At 48.7% G+C, this 20,079-nt stretch overlaps 1 protein-coding gene across 1 annotated transcript in view; it reads right to left on the bottom strand.

Moving 5' to 3' along the window:
• Positions 1-20,079, bottom strand: part of CRNKL1 (crooked neck pre-mRNA splicing factor 1) — a 752,702-nt gene that overhangs the window by 366,611 nt on the left and 366,012 nt on the right. Inside the window, exons 7-8 of the mRNA XM_069608075.1 lie at positions 12,993-13,163; positions 12,143-12,334 (exon numbers count right to left, since the gene is read on the bottom strand). Of these exons, the coding sequence (XP_069464176.1) occupies positions 12,143-12,334; positions 12,993-13,163 (363 nt within the window). The remainder of the gene's footprint in view (positions 1-12,142; positions 12,335-12,992; positions 13,164-20,079) is intronic.

Genomic DNA, 20,079 nt, shown 5'->3' with positions numbered 1-20,079 from the left:
CCTCCCGATTGCGCTCCCGGCACATTCGGTGCGGTGAGGCCCTGCGGGGATGATATGTCCGGCAGAAACGGCAGGCCCAAGCAGCGCCAGACCACGATGGACACCTTCGCAGCCTGCGAATCCCCAAATTCCGAGGGCACAAACAAGGCGGCCTCGCTCAATCTAACCCCATGGCAGTTGCGGCTACTAAGCCTAGTAACACCCAGATACTCAAAGCCATCAAGCTTTTCCAGGCAATGATGGAAAACAAAATCGACACCGTTGCCACAGACCTGGGCCTCCTGCGTCAAGATGTCAGTTCCCTGCCCGGCAGAACCGAGGCGCTTGAAACACAAGTGCGGGAAAACACGGAATCCAAAACTCGCCTCCTTCGAGACGTCGATGAACTTCAGCAAAGGGTCAAAAACTTGGAGGACAGAGCCGAGGAGGCGGAAGGGAGGGCTCGCCGGAACAATATACGTCTCCTCGGGCTGCCAGAGGGTTCCGAAGACTCCGACCCCACTAACTACACAGAGGATCTCTTGCTACACGAGGTGGAAGCTGGCAAACTCTCCCAGGGCTTCACCATCGAGAGGGCCCACAGATCCCTGACTAAGAAACCACCGCCGGGGGCCCCACCCAGGCCAGTGATAGCGAAAGTTCTCAACTACAGGGATCTAGAAGTTATTCTGGCCTTTTCCCGAGCTGGCGGCCAAATCCAACCGAACTCTGCTAAAATCGCCATATACCCCGATTACACCTTTCAGGTCCAAATGAACAGAGCGGAGTTCATACACACGAAGGCCAGATTGAAAGCCGCCGGGCTGCGTTATATGCTCCTGTATCCTTCTAGGCTTAAAGTGCTGCATAACAATAAGGCGCACCTGTTCGACACTCAGGCTCAGGCCAGGGACTGGATGGACGGTTTACAGATCCCTGATATTGAGGAAAGGAAGTGGAGACCGAGATAATGATCCTCCTGTCATCCTGGTGGGAACTATACCTTTGTTTGAACCTCTACACAGCTGAATGGATCCTCCTTGCGGAGACCCGGAGTCAAGTTCACTCCACCCCCTGAATGTTTCTTCCTTTTGGGTATATATACCTGCCCGTAGGGCAACTGGAGACCAATGCACGGTCCAACGGAGCAGAAACGGAGCAGTCATAACGAGGGTAACCTCGCTGGGCCAGTTCTATGTTTGGGGATTTCACAGCTAAGGGAGGAGGGGGGGTGGGAATAGGGGAGTTTTTGCACAAGTTGGGGACATACACTGGGATAAATCGAGACCACAGGAACAATTCACATGCAACACAGCACCATCAAGACCTCAAGCTCCACCTGTTACATAAATAAACCACACTACGCCTATGGCCGACACAATAAGGGTCGATACTTGGAACGTCAGAGGCCTGAACAGCTTCGTTAAACAACGGCGTGTCCAAACCTACCTGAAAAGATGCAATGTCGGAATCGCCATGCTGCAAGAGACTCACTTAACTGCCAAGAAACTGGAAGCCCTGGCCAAAACATGGCGTGGTACCCCAATAGGTTCGGCTTACTCCTCCTACGCCAGAGGGTTTGTGATTTGGATTGCCCCCACTGTTCCTTTCAAACTCACTAGCACTAAAATAGACAACGAAGGTAGGATGGTGGTGGTGTGCGGCTCCATCGAGGGCAAAGAGGTATGCCTGGTCAGCACTTACGCACCCAACCATGACGCGACTGCCTTCTTCCATTCCCTTTATACACGACTCAGCCCGTATGTGGACAGAATTATGATATGGGGGGTGACCACAACTGTACCCTTGACCCTCTACTGGACAGATCAGATAAACACGATTGCCCCTCCCCTCCAGCCAAAATACTTTCCAAACTAATCCAACAGTTGCAACTCAGGGACCTATGGAGGGTCCAGCACCCTGAGCAACGCGAGTATTCCTTCTACTCCCCACCTCACGCCGTACACACCAGGCTGAACTACATTTTTCTCAGCCTAACACAACAGTCCATATTTGTTGATGCGCGCTACCTGCCTAGGGTGCTGTCTGATCACTCTCCCCTACTGGTAACCTGGGAGGTGTTCCCGCCTAAACCACCTATACCCACATGGAGGCTGAGGGCTGAAGCCCTACTTGACACTGCATTCAAGGAACGCATAAAAGATAGTACTGAGGAATATTGGCAAAATAACTTGCATAGCGTTAGATACTTGAGCACAACTTGGGAAGCATACAAGGTGGTCATGAGGGGCGAGATGATCGCAGCAGTTGGGGGAGCTCAGAGATCCATTACATCCTCGCTTGAGCGCGCAGAGAGGGACCCGAGTATGCTCGAAGGCAGGGCTGACCCATCCCTGACCAATTACAAAAAATGGACGAACTTAGACAACCCTGCCTAACTCATTGGGAATCCCTTGGTAAACTGAGTTACGCCAAGCACACAGAGAGAATCCATGCTCTGGGAGACAAGCCGGGGAAACTCTTAGCTTGGCTCTATAAAAGGGAGACCCCCAGGCCACCCATCTGCCACATACTCACACCTGACGGCACCGCCGTGCATACCCAACAAGAAATCAATTCGGTTTTTACCGACTTCTACCGTAGCCTGTACTCCGAAGCCCCGCCCCCCTCTGACACCAGGATCGAAGACGCCCTTGACGTCATTGACCTACCTAAATTAGACTCACAATTGGCTGAGACCCTTGACGAGCCCGTCACCCCTGACGAGGTCAAGGTGGTAATTAGATCGCTACCAGCTGGGAAATCCCCGGGTTCGGATTGTCTCCCGGGGGAATTTTACAAGACCTATGAGGAAACACTTGCCCCAATATTGGCCCAGGTCTTTAATGAGGCCTTCGAGCATTGTACCCTCCCGGACTCCATGAGTGAGGCCGTAATTATACCCTTACTTAAACCAGGGAGGGAAGGGGCAGATTGTGGGTCATACAGGCCCCTCTCTATGCTTAACGTAGACTGCAAGATCCTTACTGCCCTGCTTGCGAATAGACTGCGCAGAGTAATCCCTCTGTTGATCCATCAAGACCAAACTGGATACGTCCCGGGGCGCTCCATCACCGAGAACCTGCGCAGGTTACATCATGTCATTTATAGCACTGAGGGAAGGCCGCAGAAACTTGCAGTGGTATCACTAGTTGCCACCAAAGCTTTTGATTCCGTGAGGTGGGACTGGTTGTATGCCACCATGGCCAAAATGGAAATAGGCCCTGTATTCCTTAAGTGGACCCAGCTAGTTTATGCTAACCCCACCGCGAGAGTACGCACCAACAAAAATATTCCTCTAAATAGTCCCTACACAGGGGCACCTGCCAGGGATGCCCTCTGTCCCCCATGTTACACATTCTTGCCGCGGAACCAGTGGCGGCCTACCAGAGAGAGGAATATGGGGAGGGAGCTATTAAGATAGATGGGGTGACTCACCTCATCTCTATGTACGCTGACGACACCCTTTTGTACCTTCAAGACCCTGAGCACCTCCTACCCTACACATCTTGGAAACCCTGGACTGCTTCCACAAGCTCACCGGGATACAGATTAATAGGAGCAAATCTTGCCCTTACCCCTCGCAGCACTTTACACTGATGAATACAGATCTCTCCCCCTCTAGATCTCGAATGGCAGGCAACATCTTTCAAATACTTGGGGATAACCATACACAGCAACTCCGGCACAGAACACATCCTTAATACCATAAGGGCCAAAGACGCTCTCACGAAATCCATGGAATTCTGTGGTCGGCTCCTGTTTTCGGTGGCCGGCAGGGCTGGTCTCCTTAAAATGGTCGCCCTTCCCCGCCTACTACATAACTTCACTAACGTCCCCTTCAACATCCCCCCCTCATTCTTCAAAGATCTCAACAAACTCTGTAGGGGCTTCCTCTGGCAGGGAGGTAGGCATAGGGTTGTGTTGGAGACTCTCCAAAGACCATACGAAAGGGGCGGACTCAAGATCCCCAACTTTGAGCTGTACTTCCTTGCCAGCCAGCTGAGACATGTCACGCAATGGATGGCCGATGAGAGCACGACGGACACGCGCCTCCTCCAACCGGCCCTCTCCCGGTTGTTACTAAGACATACTGTGGGCCGGGGAGGGTGCTACAAGACACTGCCCTTACCTCGCCAAACTCGGGATCCGGCTTTGGAAAGGGCCTGCAAGCTGGTTGGGTCGGATGACCCGTTCTCCCCACAGATCCCCATCGCTGAAATTATGGTTAATCACTCTTGGGGGCAACTTGAAACACGCACACAATGAGAGCCCCTCGGGGTGGCCACGCTTGCGGACTTGATTCAAGAACAGGAAATCCTAACTTTCTCGGATCTCTGAGGCCACGGGCCTTCCGGCAGGACAGTTCCTGTTGCATAGGGTGGTCATACAGGCCTTGTACAAGAGATGGCCGGTCGCTGCCAACCTGACTGAGGAAAATGAATGCATCCAAACGATACTGAACTCCGCTGAGGGGGGCCATGGAACCTCACGAATCTACGAGGCCCTGTTGTGGGGTACGACCAGGGGAGACCTTAAATGCAGGAGTAAGTGGGAAACTGAACCTGGCCTTGTTTTTGAAGACAAAGATTGGGGTGACATAACCCACTACCATAAGAAAGTTTCCAGGAACGCCCGCTTGCAGCTTATCCAGCTGTACATCACCAATAGAGCGTACCTCACACCTGAAGCCATATCAAGATTCACAGGTGCTGGAACCCAATTATGCCCCAAATGCAGTGAACCCAGGGCAGGAATGACTCACATGTTCTGGGGCTGCCAGGGATCAGGGAGTTCTGGCCACAAGTGAAGGACAGAGTGGCCGGCGCAGACATCGAAGTTGAGGTGGACGAGCCTACGGCCTGTATCCTGGTCAGATATAGGCGAAACAGGAAGAACAAACCCCTAACCAAGCTCACAGATCTTATATACATAACAGCCAAAAGACGTATTGCCATGGGGTGGAAAAGCCCCAGAGGTCCACATATGCCCCTATGGTGGGGAGACCTTACGAAGTGGTATATAGCCGAAACCACTGCATGGGAAACGGCTATCCATGTGCAAAGACTAGATTCCAGCGAGGAACTACACCGTTGGGTGGCCCTGACGGTGCCCTAGTTCCACCCTGAGGTGGATAATACAGAGCGGACTAGAGAGGAACAGTGAACTAACCGTGGTCTGGGGGGGGGGGGTGAGGAGGGGGGGTTTGGGTATTTTCTTGATATGCTTGACCAATCGCTTCTTGTTTACCTCATGTTATTAAACCAATAAACAAATTAAAAAAAAAATCATTGGTGACCAATTATTAGGTGTAGGGGTCACCTTAATGAGCATGATTTCATATTTGTTACAACTGATAGGTGTCGGAAAGAAATGAAGATCTGCTCGGACCCCTATCGCTTCACATCCCTCCTTCCCAACGTCTCTGTTGTGTCCAAGAAAGGTGTATCCAGGTGGTGTGGCAAGATGTCCAGGCCATTTGCCTCCTGGTAGTCGGCTGCCAGGTTCACCAATCACCCTGTTCCCCATAGAACTACTCTGGGAAGTCTCTCACATCCCTGGGGTGGAAGGGAACCAGTACAAAAGGGACATGCTCTTCTGGGGAGCAGGAGGAAACCTCATGACTCGGGCATCGTCGGTGCTGCTGGACCGGGATCTAGGTCAGGACACCGACGTCTGAAGACAGAAAACTGTGCCCATTTGCTGCAAGCTTGCCAGCTCTACCAAGCGCTGTGGGATTAGTGAGCTTAGATGAAGCGTCGGCGCCAGCGCCAATGCCGTGACAGCTGGAGTCAGGGCCGGAGCCGCAGGGTTTTGGCGAAGATGTCTAGCATCTTCATTCGGAATGCCTTAAATTCCTCTGGAGTAGAGCATTGGGTAGGAAAATGTACGTGCAGGGCCTCTTCCACACAGCCTTCCTTGGAGTGGTGGCTTCTCTTCTTCGAAGTCAAGTGATGACGCAATGAAGCGCCAGGTGACCTCCACTCTTGCAGTGTTTCTTCTTCTTTTTGTCCTTTTGGACAAGGGACTGTTCCTCAGTGCGGTGTCTGCTCCCCTTGACCTTAAAGGGGTCCGTTTATCACCTTTTTCCTTGGGGGGGGGGAGGTGAAAAGTTTTGTTTCACGTTCTCGAAGCACTTTTGGGTGCATCGATTGGCACGACATGCAGTCCTTTGTATCGTGGCCTTCACCAGGACAGTAAAGGCATATGCGGCGCAGGTGTGACAGACACCTGATGCACGCAATCCGTACAGGGTTTGAACCCCGAAGACCTAGTCAGATTCATCATTTTGACAAATTTGAGATACGTAACAACAAACTCAGTGACAAATAAAGCTAAGAGCAGAGTTCCTAGCAGCAAGTAGAGGGCGCAGAAACAAAGAACTGAGGTCGCAGGGTGCAACGCCTCTATATATAATGGCCTCAATGTCATGTCCGATGTGGTATGCGTAGAGGCGTCGGACAGAACCGCACTCTACACTGCTGGCGGCAGAAAAGCTGCCAAAAAGCAGCTGGTGCTGGGAGATAGATAACATAGGTGAGGAAGGAATCCACTACAAATTTTGCCAAGCAGTTGATTAGCTTGCCAGTTTAAAAAATGTAAGGTGTAGTTCCTATTTCAGTCTATTATCACTAGAAGCGGCTGCAGCTTTCTTATGTAGGCCACCAATGATTGAAGTTTCAGGTCAAATGCAAAGGTAACGAAGGTGTAGAGAAGGTATACCAAAGATAAAACGGATTTAATACTTTATCGGCAGATATAGCCAAGGCTGTTGTATCTCCCTTATTCACTTTAAGCTGGTTTGCCTAATGAGAGGGCTTAATTCATCAAGTCAAAATATCCTTGATATAGCTCAGGGGCCAGCCAAACCTTTTCACCTAGACTTAAATGTCTCTGCTTTTTTTATTTGTGTTAGGGACTTTTACTAACGTCCACCTGTGCTAAGACTTCAGAAGACTCACTCTTCGATGTAAATGGCTCCAACACTTAGGTTTGGCTTGAACTATCCAAAAGTTTTGGAAGCTATATTCCAGTAGCCAGGCTTAGTCTAGGAGGAAAGAGTGCTGTAGTTGAGCACAAAGACCTTTGAGCACACTTATAGTCAAGGAAAAACGGACACACTGTAGTTATTTAGGGTTTGTACAAATAGTGCAACTTAAAAATGTCACCTATACCTAATGCAGCGCCTTTGCGCCATACTTAAATCCTGACCCCCCATTACTTTGACTAATGAGGATTGTCCTGTTAGTCGGAGTAATGGGAGTCGTGGGTTGCGGGGGTGTCCCGCACTTCCAACAGATGGTAGCAGGGGAGACAAAGAGAAAAGTTTAAAAAAAAATATACATTTAAAAAAAGGACCCTGCAACACCAGTTCAGGCCCACGCTACTGGGACAGAACTGACGCTGCAGGGATACAGTTGAGACGGTGGCACATCGATGTGTGTGTGCTGCTGAAAAGGTAAGTGGGAAGGGGGGAGGCGGGTAGTGGGATGCAGGACACAGTGATGTATTTGATCACTGCGCCGCGCCATAATGGAAGTCGGCTTTTTGAAAGTCACCATTTTGGGCGGTGCAGTGATCACATAGATCCGTTATTTATTATATATACACACTAGGGCAATGTTAAAATCACTAAAGTTCAGGTAAGTAAAAATACGTCACACAGATAGATATATTAGATAGTTACTGTTGCAATAGTCAGTTCAAAAGCAGACCTTTAGAAGATAAACAGGTAAGTAAAGAGTAGCTTCAATCAAATCATTCATCAACATTTACTTAAATAGCAATACTGGTAGGTAGGCAACTTTTAGGAAAGCCTAACTTTAGAAGTCAGACCCTATCTGGGGAATGAGAGTCTCAAAAGGTCAGATGGGGACACTGGGGTACCAGTGACCTTTCAGCAGCAGAACAAAAGAAGGCAGACGCTGTCAAAGTTGTCAAATATCAGAAGAGGCTTTTTTGTAACAAGTAAGTAATGGAATTTGATTTAACGGTTTCAGGGGGACTATATTGGACACCTGAATGATTTCAGCCTCTAGGTCAGATGTCCTTAGGCCCAGGAGAACACGGTGGGGCCGTCCACCCCAGCGTTACTCAAGAAGGTCAGGAGGAGCAAACAACTTCCTCAGTAAGTACCAAGAAGTGACACAGTACCTTCTATGATGAAGAATAACTAGGTCACCAGTAGGTCCCCACGGGAAGAGGACAGCCGCTCCGGTTCAGGTCTCTCTCCAACCTTTCTCTCTACATGTGGTGTTCCCCAGGGTTCTAACCTCTCACCCTGGCTCTTCAGCCATTACTTGGCTCCTCTGGCCCACTGCATCTCTACCTTCTGTTCTAACTTTCAGTGTTATGCAGATGACACTGAGTTCTCCTTCAGGCTCCCCTCAGCCTCCTCCGATCTCTCGCTCATTCCTGGGCCCTCCACCCTCACCATCCTGTGAGGCAAAGAACCTTGGTGTCATCTTTGACTCCACCCTCTCTTTCTCTCCTCACATCTTAGACATCTCTAAGAAGTCACACTACCAGCTGCACCTCCTCAGAAGTATTCTTCCTTTTTTCACTTCGCCCCAAAAGCTCTTTTTCCCCAGAGACCTGGTTATCTCTAGGCTGGACTACTGCAACAGCCTCTATATAAATCTGCCTGCCTCTACTCTTCGCCCTTGGCAACTAATCCAGAACAGGACTGCAAGACTTGTCCTTGACCTCAAGCCCAACGATTGTTTCTCTCCAGCCCTGAAATCTCTCCACTGGCTCCCGGTGGCTGCAAGGATCAAGTTCAAGACCCTCTGCATTGTCCACAGGGCTTTCTGGGGCCGGGGACCACACTACATCCAACTCTCTCTTCCTAAGTATCTTCCTTCTCAAGCCCTATGCTCATCCACCTCCAACTCTCTGAGGGTCAGACGCATCCCACCCACTTAGGGACTGCATCTACAACCCTACAGTTCCCTACCTCTTTGCACTTACTTGAGCCACCACCCTGGCAGCACTTACCGTGTTTTGCCACTGCACCCTCCCCACCCCGCCCCCACAGGCCTTCTCCTCTTCCCTCCCCCTCGGACAATCAGAATGACACAAGGCCTAGTAAGATCATGGTGTTGTCCTTCCTTGGTCTACCCTTCCTTGTCTTGTCGCACCTAGAAACACTTGTGTACAGGCACGTTATAAATGACTTATATCATATCTGGCCTTGGTGGCTGGAGGAGAAACTTTTGGCTGGAGCAAACGGTCAGATTTCGGTGACAGGGATGCCCAGCAGATCTTCATGGCAGTTTTTTGTGGAGGCTCGACACAGGCTTTGTAATAGAGACGGGTTGTCACCCGGCAGACTTTCTTCCTTCTCTCGGTAATCGGCTCTTTTGAGGGGACTTCTGCAATCATGATGGAGTCTCTGTAGGCCCAGATAGATGCCGTAGGTTTGAGGCCGGAAAACGCGATTGACAAGGTGATGCACTGCATCAGTGCCAGGGGTCCCAAGGTATTCAGGTATTTAAGGCCTGGAAGGTTGCAGCACTTTGTGGGATTACTCAAACTGTAGCTGGTCTCAAGACTGGTTAGGCCCACCAGCCCAAGGGAGGAAGTTGTCCGGTCTGGATCTTCCCTGTTACATAGAAGGGCTGGAGAAGCAGAGGTCACTCAGACGCCTTGGCGGTCGCTGGAGGTATCTGCAGATGTCCTCTTCCTTCTTCTTCGGAATGGATTTTCCAATGGTGGACTGTCTTCAGCAACAAGACCCTCGCCTTTCATGCAGGAACCCAGACAATCAGTATGCATGCAACATTCAAACTTTGAGTCTCTAGGAGACACCCATGCACCCAGTCGGAACTGGATCTAAGCAGACATACTGGAGGACAAAGACCTGAAGGAGTTTCAGTGTCCTCCGAGCTTCCTTTCCTCCCAGACACACGGGAGCCTCTGGCGGGCTTACCCATAAGGAGCCTGTCGAAGACAAACGAGTGGGCAGGACTTCCCCCATCCATGTTAGCAGAGGAAGGCTCAAGAAAGGAAAAGCCATTGTGAGCTGGTGAAAAAAGAAGATGAGCACCATTTCAGGTCAATGGAGACCATGTGTCCTTTACCGTAGCTGCGACAGCAGCCTGCGTGTAAAAATTCCAAAAGTCGGTACACAATATCCACTGCCAAAAGCCACTCAGATAGACTTACCACTGTAACTAGAATATTACAGGAGAAGTGAGAAAAGGGATACAATGTGTCCCCTCAGGAATCCCCATAAGGTGGGGTGTGCTGATCTCACAAAAGAAAAGCATAGGTAGGATAAAAAGTATCCCCCTATCCTGGTGACATAATGTTATCACAGACATTTAAAAGAAAACCAAAGAAGAAGTCTCAAGGAGCCTCCAGCAACACTGCACAGAAGGTGCTGTGTGCTGCAATAGTATTTGTATTATTTGTATTTATTAATTTATATAGCGCTCTACGCCAAAGCGCTGCACAATTGAACAACTTGATACAAAGAACATAACATAACAATACAACGGTAGAAGCAGATTACAATATGAATCAATCAAATAAACCATTAAGAAGAGCAATAAGACTGGAGGGAATAGGGAGAGAAAGCAGTGGGAATATGGGGGAGAGGAGGGGGGGAGCAGGAGGAGAAGGGGGGAGGGTGAGAGAGGGGTGGTAGGGATTGGAAGGAGGTAATCAAGGGAAAGGAAAAAGAACGGAGGGGGAGCAGGAAGGGGCGGGTGTTTCAAGGCGGGATGGTGGAGAAGGAGAGATTTAAGGGAGGTGCAAAATGAGGAGAAAGTAGGAGTAGAACGAATTGAGAAAGGTAGGGAGTTCCAGTGCAAAAGGGAGCTAGGAGTTGGAAGGAGCGGAAACGGGAGGGGGCACAAGGGGACGGAGGAACAGCCAGAAGGAACTGATCAGCTGAACGAAGGGAGCGGGAGGGAGTGTAGAAATAGAGGAGGGAGGAGAGGTAGGGGGGAGCGCGTCAATGGAGAGATATGAAGACAAGGCAGAGGAAGTGAAATTTAAGTGGAGAGTGAAATGGAAGCCATCCAAGGGAGGAGAGGGAAGCGGAGATATAGTCAAATACAGATGCCACAACAAGATGGGGTAAGCAAACTTCATCAAGAAAAAACAAAAAAGGGTTTTCAGAGTCACAGAAAAGAATCAGTGAGTGAGGAAAAAAGGTTCCCATACACCAAGGATAGTAAGACAACAATCCAATAGTCCAGCAAAGAGTGCTGGGGGACTCACTAAGTGGGGAGAATTACACACAAGATGAAAATTCTACTGAACAATTTGATCACGTTAAATATTTTTTATATTACGTGACTTGTCTTTGTATGTGTTGTAATCCTGTTCTTGTGTATTTGTGCATTCAGTAAATAACTCAACTATGTATGTATAAGTGTCTCTAAAACAAAACTTCTGACAAAGAGCCTGAATTGTCCTTCATAAAGGATCTCATCTCCTTATTTAACCGTTCCACACATTGTTTAGTTTTTCAAATGAGGTACAGCAATCTCCATTGGCCACATCACTGTTCATTCTTGTTTAGATTCATTTAGTGTGTAACATCTACATGGTCAGGTATTCCTATTTCTCCAATTGTAACTTCAACTGCCTCAACTAACCAGTCACTACAAATAAAAAATAAATCTATTTTAGGAACTAAATCTTCAGGGGTATAAAATGTGTAGTCTCCTGCTCTTCGGTATTAACTCCCTCCAAACATCTGCCATGTGTGCTACGTTTTAGGGTCAAGACTCATACATATCAAGGTCACTGTCAGACCATGTTGGAAAGGACCAGAAAAAGAGTTCCTTTTGAATTTGAAATTAAGCATGCACAATTCAGCTTAAAATGTGTTATTTATTTAGCAGACTCCAGTGATCTAAGCTGTTAGATATGCAAGATGTAGAAAGCCTACAACCCCCGCACTCTGTAGAGTCAGAGGGATGGATGATCAAGTTTCTGAATCTATCGAAGAGTTAACGTCGAACACAATCCAAAATACTATCAAGTCAATATATCATGTTCTAGTGTCGAATTAGGCGGCAAATGAGTGCATTAACCCATTGATATATCTCTACATAACTTAAGGGCTATCAAGGCACTGAAAGTCACTAATTGAACTATGAAGTCGAAAAATAAGCCTAAAGCCAAATGAAAAAGGAAAGATTGGTACCTTTGCCTCCAGCTCTTCGTACAAGGCATAGTTGATCCACAGATAGATGTATCGCTTCCAGTGCCTCTTCTCTTGAATGGGTGGCACATTAGCAATGGCACGCTCATAAATTTCACGTACCGTATCTGGTTCTGTATCACTTTCAACCAAGCGTAAGTAATCAAACCAGGCATCATAATTGTGGGGATTAGCCTTGCAGGGTACAAAAAAGGAGAAGGGTGTCATGGACAAGTACACTACCACTCACAATTTACACATTTCAGTCAAGACAACCAATTGTGAAGATCCATTTACCATGTAGTTAATTTGTCAGACAGCTATGAGTAAACTATAAATATACATAGAGTTTCAAACAACAGTAAGGTCTTTGGAATATTAGTCACTTATTGAAAGTGATAACTTAGTAAGAGATGTGGGGCACACTGGCATTTCAACCCGTTGTCATTTTATTGCAGGCTCACACAAGAAGAGCAGCATTACATTATCGCAAAATGGGCTAACAGAATTGGTGCCTAGCCTACAGGCAAAACATGGACAGTACCCAGTTTCCCTTCATACGTGAGGGTGTTTCTTTTCAACATAAAACATACCACTTATAAAGTACACATTGGTTCCTGTAATTATTTCTCCTTCATCTCAACAGTTTTATTGGTAAATACAATGACATGTCTAGCAGTCAAGATTATAGGGATTTCCCGTGTAAGGGGATGTAAAAAAAAAGGTCCAGAGATTGCAATAACCTGGCTTACCAACTTTCGTTTGCAAAGTCTGGGGGAACCTCTATTACCTCTATTACAGCCTTGCTAGAGAATGGCAGACAACTTGCCAGCAAGGCTGCTTCCATGCTCACCTTTACTTCCTCTTCGTACTGGAAACGTCTTTTATTTACAATGATGTCTTCTATTCCTCTTCTATCACCAAACTTCTTTTCAAAAATCGTATAGTTCTTGAAAAGTTCCTGTGCCTGAGATTTTGGAATTCGATCCAGCGCATATTTATAGATCACTCTCACCCTTTCAGACTGTAATTTTAAAGACAGAAAAATGAAAACAATGAATGGCTGCACGTTTCCTGCAAACAATTACTTTTCCAACACACTACCACCTTATTTACGAAATTCACCTTAAAGCTTCTTTTTATGCAGAGATCAGAAACAAATTATTTTAATATACTTTTTTCTAGTTTTGTTATATTTCTAATTTAGCGTGCATTTATTCATTTGAAAAAGCTCCATAACATCGTCTCAAAAGTGAAAGGATAAACAGGATTATTTTGCCATAAGAATGAAGCCTTCAAGTGCTGAGGGTTATTAAACATGAATAATTTTGTGGTGTTTTCTTTTTTCAGATTTTCTTCCATAGACTTCTACGGGACACCCTTTCTATTTGCTGTATTTGGACTCTGAACCTGACTTTTAGGTGCTAAGTAAAGCATTATGCTTTATTGCCTTGTCTTTTGACTCATGCTTATGGGGAAACCGATCAGTCCATAAGACTATCAGCACAAGAGATTATGCCTCTCTTTATGAATTTCTAGGATTTTTACAACTGCAAACTAAATTGAAGTGTGCTTAGGATACTTTGTATCCAGATACATTTTTCATAATGGCTTTGAGCTTACATTTACAATGTGGCTAGAATGGGCTGGTGGCAGGATATATTTTTCGACTGTGTTTTTACTGGTGAACTTTTGCATTTACTCCAAGTCGCTACTAAAGGTGGCTACCACCCTAAGATGGGCACGCCATGAGGCTGTTGCCTGTCATTTGGCCATTGGCCTTCTTCCTGACCTATCAGGTCGGGCATTGACATATATGGGAAGCCCTTTCACAAGGACAGCTGCTTCTTTCTCGGGCCAAGAGGCGGTTTCTGTGTGAGCCGGATGTGAGGGCTGGGACGGTCTGATCCAAGTATACAACCTGGTGCCTGAATGTTGTGGCCAGTGGCTATCCATGAGTGGATAGCCACTCTAAGTTTGAATGGTGCAGATCCTTGCCATTGATGGGCGTGGGTGAGCTCCCAGTCCAAATCTTGGATAAAAGGAAGACTCTTGCAGCCATTTGACAGATCATCATTTGAGCCAAGACTCCTACCAAGCAGTGCAGCCAATGTCGATCATAGGACGAATCCTGTAGCTGTCGCATTAAACCACACCTATGGGGACTATTGAGTAGATGCCACACCTCCCTAGCCTCATGGGAAAGGGCTACCAGTTGGGGAGAAGTGACAACACCTTCTGAAGTGTCAGTTAGCACCTCTCAAACGTAATGGGGCATGCTGGCAATAATGCATCCAACACCCATGCCACAGGACACAGACATAAGGAAGGAAAAGAAAAAATATATTAGGCACTGTGAAAGAGTAACATGTGAGCAGCAGGTGAAAGGTGAGCAAGAGACTCTGGAGGATGGGAACGACACCCGCTCCATGATGCGGACCCCAAAGTTGGAATATGGGGATCTCCCTGAGCTTCGACTCTCTCCCAGACTTGCTCACCTGATCCTAACTCACACACCAAGAGATGAGAAAGAAAACCAAACCCCAGCCCAGAAGAATGGTCTGCAAGCCTGGCTCACAATCACCACAGGCCGCCAGAGAAATAGTTACCAGGGCATGTGCTCCACAGATCTCACTAGCAAATCGCAGCAGTACGACTCGGAAAACGGCTGAAGACCAGATAGTGTAAAAATGTGTAAAAGGATGGGAGGGAATCAAGAGAGACCAGAGACCGACAAGAGTATGAGGATGATGCAGCTGAGTTGAGCCACTACGATGACAGAGGCTGCCCGATTCCAATATGGAAGGCCTCTCTTTATTGTCTTGGCTCATGGAATGGCAACAAGCAATTCAAACCTGTACATGAGGGTGCAAACTCCTGCAGAGAGGTCTTGCACTAACATTTCCAGCAGGGTACAAGTGTTCCCGGTAAAACACTGACTGCCCAAATTTCCACACAGGTCTGATTAAAGAAGCAGGCATGGACTGCACAAAAAGTGGGTGGTTGAAAGGAGGTTCTAAAAGTAGAGTCGAACAAGTTGAGTGAGGAGAGAAGAAGTGCACTGGAAAGAGCTGGAGGTGGGAAAGATCAAAAAAAGAGAGAGAGTGAGAGAAATAATTAAGGGGTAGGAAGAGGGAGAACTTTAGTAAGGAGGAGGAGAGAGTCCAGTCTCTTGGTTGTCAGAGGAGGACCCCCTGCATCCGAGACAGTAACTACTTCACTGATTCCCCAAGGCTGTGCAACCTTTCCAACGTCATCTCTAGACATAATTCCATAATGGGGGCCAATAGTCTATTGGCCAGCTGCCAGTCAGGAGGGTTGCCGCATATAGTGTCTCTCTATGTTCGCACAGTCAAAGGACAACCATTCGCGGAATTTGGGAGCCGAGAACTTTCCCCATGTTTTGGCCACAATGTACCTTGCACCCACTGATGCCATGCTGGCCAGCCATCACTCAGCCCTAGTGCCCGAGTCCACAGCATCCAAATTTCCTGCGAGAATTGCCAGGAGTTCCCCCAGCATGGCAGCCATAGCCGCCTCAACAGCTATCCAAAAAGGTTGCAGATGGGTGCAAGACCAGGCCACATGCAGAAAGTCTGCTTCCTCTTGTGCACATCTGTTACATTTAGAGAGCCTTCCAGGGTAAAATCTGTGTATCCTAGTCGGAGAGTAATATACCTGGTGAATGAACTTGTAATGAATTAAGCGTAGCCGATTATTCAGGGACACAGACTTCGATTGTTGGCAAATCCCTTTCCAGTGTGCATCGGACAGAACTTTCCCCAGCACCAGTTCCCACCTAATTCCAGATCTATTACCAGCCAGGGGCCTCTGCCGTCTTATGTCTTTGTATAGTGAGGATACCAGTGACTTAGCACTGGGGGATGTTGTAATATGCTGTAGCAGCGATGGGATTGCGGAGGCGTGTGGGTAGTTAGGCCAAAGATTCTTGAGGAGCTCCAGAAGGCAGAAGAACAGAAACATGGTCAGCAAGGTCAATTCCCCTCTAATTTTCAGGGCCTCCCAGGTGATCAGGCAACCATGGACCACAAGATCCCCCAGAGACTGAATCCCCAGAGCCGCAAAGCGTGCAGAGAAAATCTTTTTGTGTAATAGTGGAATTCCCTGAACCTTGTAAATGGCAAGGAGCAGGGAGTAAAGAGTAATGTCGCTGAGGATGGCCGACAGCTTCTTCCAAGCCATGCATGTTACACCTATTGGCTGTATTTCAAGCCGATTACCAGCTGCTGGTCCCCGCCAAAGCAGTCCCCCAGGTCCTTCGGTGCCATGATCGCTTTATTCAAGGAAACATGAGGGAGATCGGCCGAGGGACGCCGCCACCACCAGTATTGGAGTTGTGAAGCCAGATAATGTAAGTACAACTCTGGATATTCCAGCCCTCCACACTCATACCGGGCCGTAAGCACGTAGTATGAAATTCTTGCCTGTTTCACCTCCATATTAAGCGTATCATTAGTTTACGTACCATGGAAAAGCAACTAGGGGGAGGCCAAACTGGGGCATTATTGAAAATATATAGGAACTTCGTCAGGATAACCATTTTAGCCAGAGACATTCGGGAGGGCTTGTGATATGGGGAGGAGGATCCATGAGTCTACTCAGCGTTCGAGTTTCGTTAAAACAGTAGAACAAGTTACTTTCTTACCTGGTAACGTTCTTTCGATGGGATGGTCCGACGATGTATTCCATATCTATGACATGTAATCACCACAGCTGTGCTGCTTCGGAAACTTTTTTCGGCGTCTGCGTCCTGCGTCGATGACGTCGATGCGCCGTCGTCGAGGACCTCCTCCGACGTCCGACATCATTCGACGTGATAAGTAGGACGCACGACGCCCATAGCCTCAGTTGTAGTTTTTTCCCCCAGAACGTGTGACATTAGTCAACTGTCAGTTAGACACAAAGTCTTGCGGAACGTAAGCTGCAATCGCAAAAGAAATTCTGCAGCGGGGGAGGCAGGGCGGGAGCGATATGGAATACGTTGTCGGACCATCCCATCGAAAGAACGTTACCAGGTAAGAAAGTAACTTGTTCTTCGAGGGGATTGGGTCCTCCGACGTATTCCATATCTATGACAGACTCCCAAAGCAGTACCAGAGCAAGGAGAGGGAAAGAATTTAGAATCAAAATTTAGAATAGCCAATCAAATAGCAGAGCAAAGGACCGCCGCCTTGCCAAAGGCCAGATCCTGCCCTCGGATGGAATCGAGGGAATAGTGACGTACAAATGTATGTACTGAAGCCCAGGTGGCCGCATCACAGATGTTGCGAATAGGAACACCCCTCTGCAGGGCAGTAGATGCAGCCATACCCCTGGTAGAATGGGCCCGCAAGCCAGCCGGTGGGTCCTTACCCGCCAAGCGGTAACGCTCCAAGATGGCCAAAATAATCCAGTGAGACAAAGTCTGTTTCGTCACAGCTTGCCCCAAACGCTTTCCGGCGTAACCAATAAAGAGTTGATCGTCCACTCTGACCCGGGACATGCGTGAAACATAAAAGCTTAAAGCTCTCCTAGGATCAAGCCTATGGAGCCTCTCCTCTTCCTTACCAGGATGCGGAGGAGGATAGAATGCCGGAAGAACAACCTTCTGGGCCAAATGAAATTCCAACACTACCTTCGGAAGAAAAGAAGGACGAACTCTAAGGACAACCCTGTCCTCGTGAAATACAGTGAAGGGTGGCTTAACTGAAAGTGCCTGTAACTCACTCACTCTGCGAGCAGAAGTAACCGCAACTAAAAACACAGTTTTCAGAGTTAACAGCCTCAAAAGGCAAGAATGTAAAGGCTCAAACGGAGCACCCATAAGAAACTTAAGAACAAGGTTTAAATCCCAACCGGGCACCAGGAAAGGTGACGGAGGGAACACATTAGTGAGCCCTTTCAGAAACTGTGAAATTAAAGGGATTTTAAAGTAAGAACACTCTTCAGACGAGCGCTTAAAGATCGACAGCGCCGCCAGGTAACCTTTAATGGTACCCACTTGCAAGCCCCTGTGGGCCAAAGAAAGTAAAAAGGACAGAACCATGGGGATGTCACATGCAAAAGGATCCACATTCTGAACTCTGCACCAGTCGCAGAACTTACGCCAACGGCAACGGTACAGAGACTTTGTTGCTGGCCTTCGGGCCGAAAGCAACACCTCCATCACGTCTTCAGGGAGGTCCCAATCCTTATACCTCAACCTTTCAGAAGCCAAGCGTGAAGGTTGAGGGATCTGACCTCTGGATGGAGAACCTGACCCCCCTCCCGTGAGAGCAGATCGTCTCGGTAGGGAAGACGACGTGGAGGGCAGATGGACAAGTCGAGAAGGTCCGGGTACCACGTCCTCCGAGCCCACGCCGGAGCAATGAGGATCATCCGGGAACCGAACTTCCGTAACCTCCGCAGCACTTGCGGGATGACGGGGACTGGAGGAAACACGTACAGCAGCGGGAATGACCACTCCACCACGAACGCGTCTCCTAAGGCTCCTTTTGGAGGAAATTCCCACGAGCAAAACCTTTCGCACTTCCGGTTGACACTGGAGGCGAAGAGATCCACTTGAGGGGTCCCCCAAAGGGTGAAGATCTCCAGGAGAATCTCCTGAGCCAACTCCCACTCGTGAGAGATCGTGCTCTGCCTGCTCAGAGCGTCCGCCTTCACGTTTTCGTCTCCGGCCAGATGAACTGCCGAGATCGAAACTTCCTGCTGGATGTCCCAGAACTCGAGCTGCATCGCCTCCCTGCACAGAGGAAGTGACCCCCCCCCTTTTTTGTTGAGGTAGTGCATGGCCACTGTGTTGTCCGTCAGGATCAGGACACTCTTTCCTCGCACAGTCGGCAGAAAAGCCTTCAGGGCTAGCCTGACGGCCCTCAGCTCCAACAGATTGATATGGAGTCTGGACTCCGACAGAGACCAACGACCGCTGACTGTCAGCCCGTTGGCATGAGCTCCCCATCCCGTGAGGGATGCATCCATCACGATCGTCACCTCCGGCCAGGGAAGCCAAAATGGAGCCCCCTTCATCAAGTTGCCTTCGACGGCCCACCACAGAAGGTCCCGGGTGACCGAGGGCGGCACCTGAACCGTGTCCGACATCCTGCCGGAGGACTGCGACCATTGCGTCTTGAGTGCCCACTGCAAAGATCTCATCTGCAGGCGAGCCTCTGGCACCAGAAGAATGCAGGATGCCATGAGGCCGAGCAACCTCAAGAACTCGAACGCTGGGAGCGTCTGGGCATGCTGAAACTTGTGCACCATCTGCTGAATGTGAAGAGCCCTCACCTGGGGAGGAAAACACTGCCCCAGGAAAGTGTCGAGCACTGCTCCGATGTACTGGAGCCGCTGTGTTGGCGTCAAATGGGACTTCCTTAAATTGAAGGAGAAGCCCAGCCCGTGAAGGGAGTGGCAGGTGACGGACAGATGATCCAGGACTTGCTCGGGAGAGCTCCCCCTGATCAACTAATCGTCCAGGTAGGGGTAGACGTGAATCCCCCCTTTCCTGAGATGCGCTGCCACCACCACCATGAGCTTGGTGAAAACCCTCGGGGCGAAGGTCAATCCGAACGGCAGGACCCGAAACTGAAAGTGCTAGTCACCAACCGCGAACCTCAGGTACTTCTTGTGCTTGGGATGGATCGGCACATTGAAGTAAGCATCCTTGAGGTCGAGTGACACCAACCAGTCGTGAAGCTGAAGGGCCTGGAGGACTTGAGAGAGAGTAACCATCTTGAACTTGTCCTTCCTGAGGAGTTTGTTCAAACCGCGCAAGTCCATGATGGGTCTCAATCCTCCGTCTTTCTTCAAAATCAAAAAATAAGGGGAATACCATCCCTTGTTCCCCTCCGCTCCAGTTCTATGGTGCCTTTCTCCAGCAGGGCTTGAATTTCCTGCGCAAGGAGCGGATCCGGACTCTGCAAAGAGAGGTTCCCCGGTGGATT

Source organism: Ambystoma mexicanum, chromosome 4q, assembly GCF_040938575.1.
Source record: "Ambystoma mexicanum isolate Mex_15411 chromosome 4q, UKY_AmexF1_1, whole genome shotgun sequence".
Lineage (NCBI taxonomy): Eukaryota > Metazoa > Chordata > Amphibia > Caudata > Ambystomatidae > Ambystoma > Ambystoma mexicanum.
This window is presented reverse-complemented; position numbering and strand designations above follow the sequence as displayed.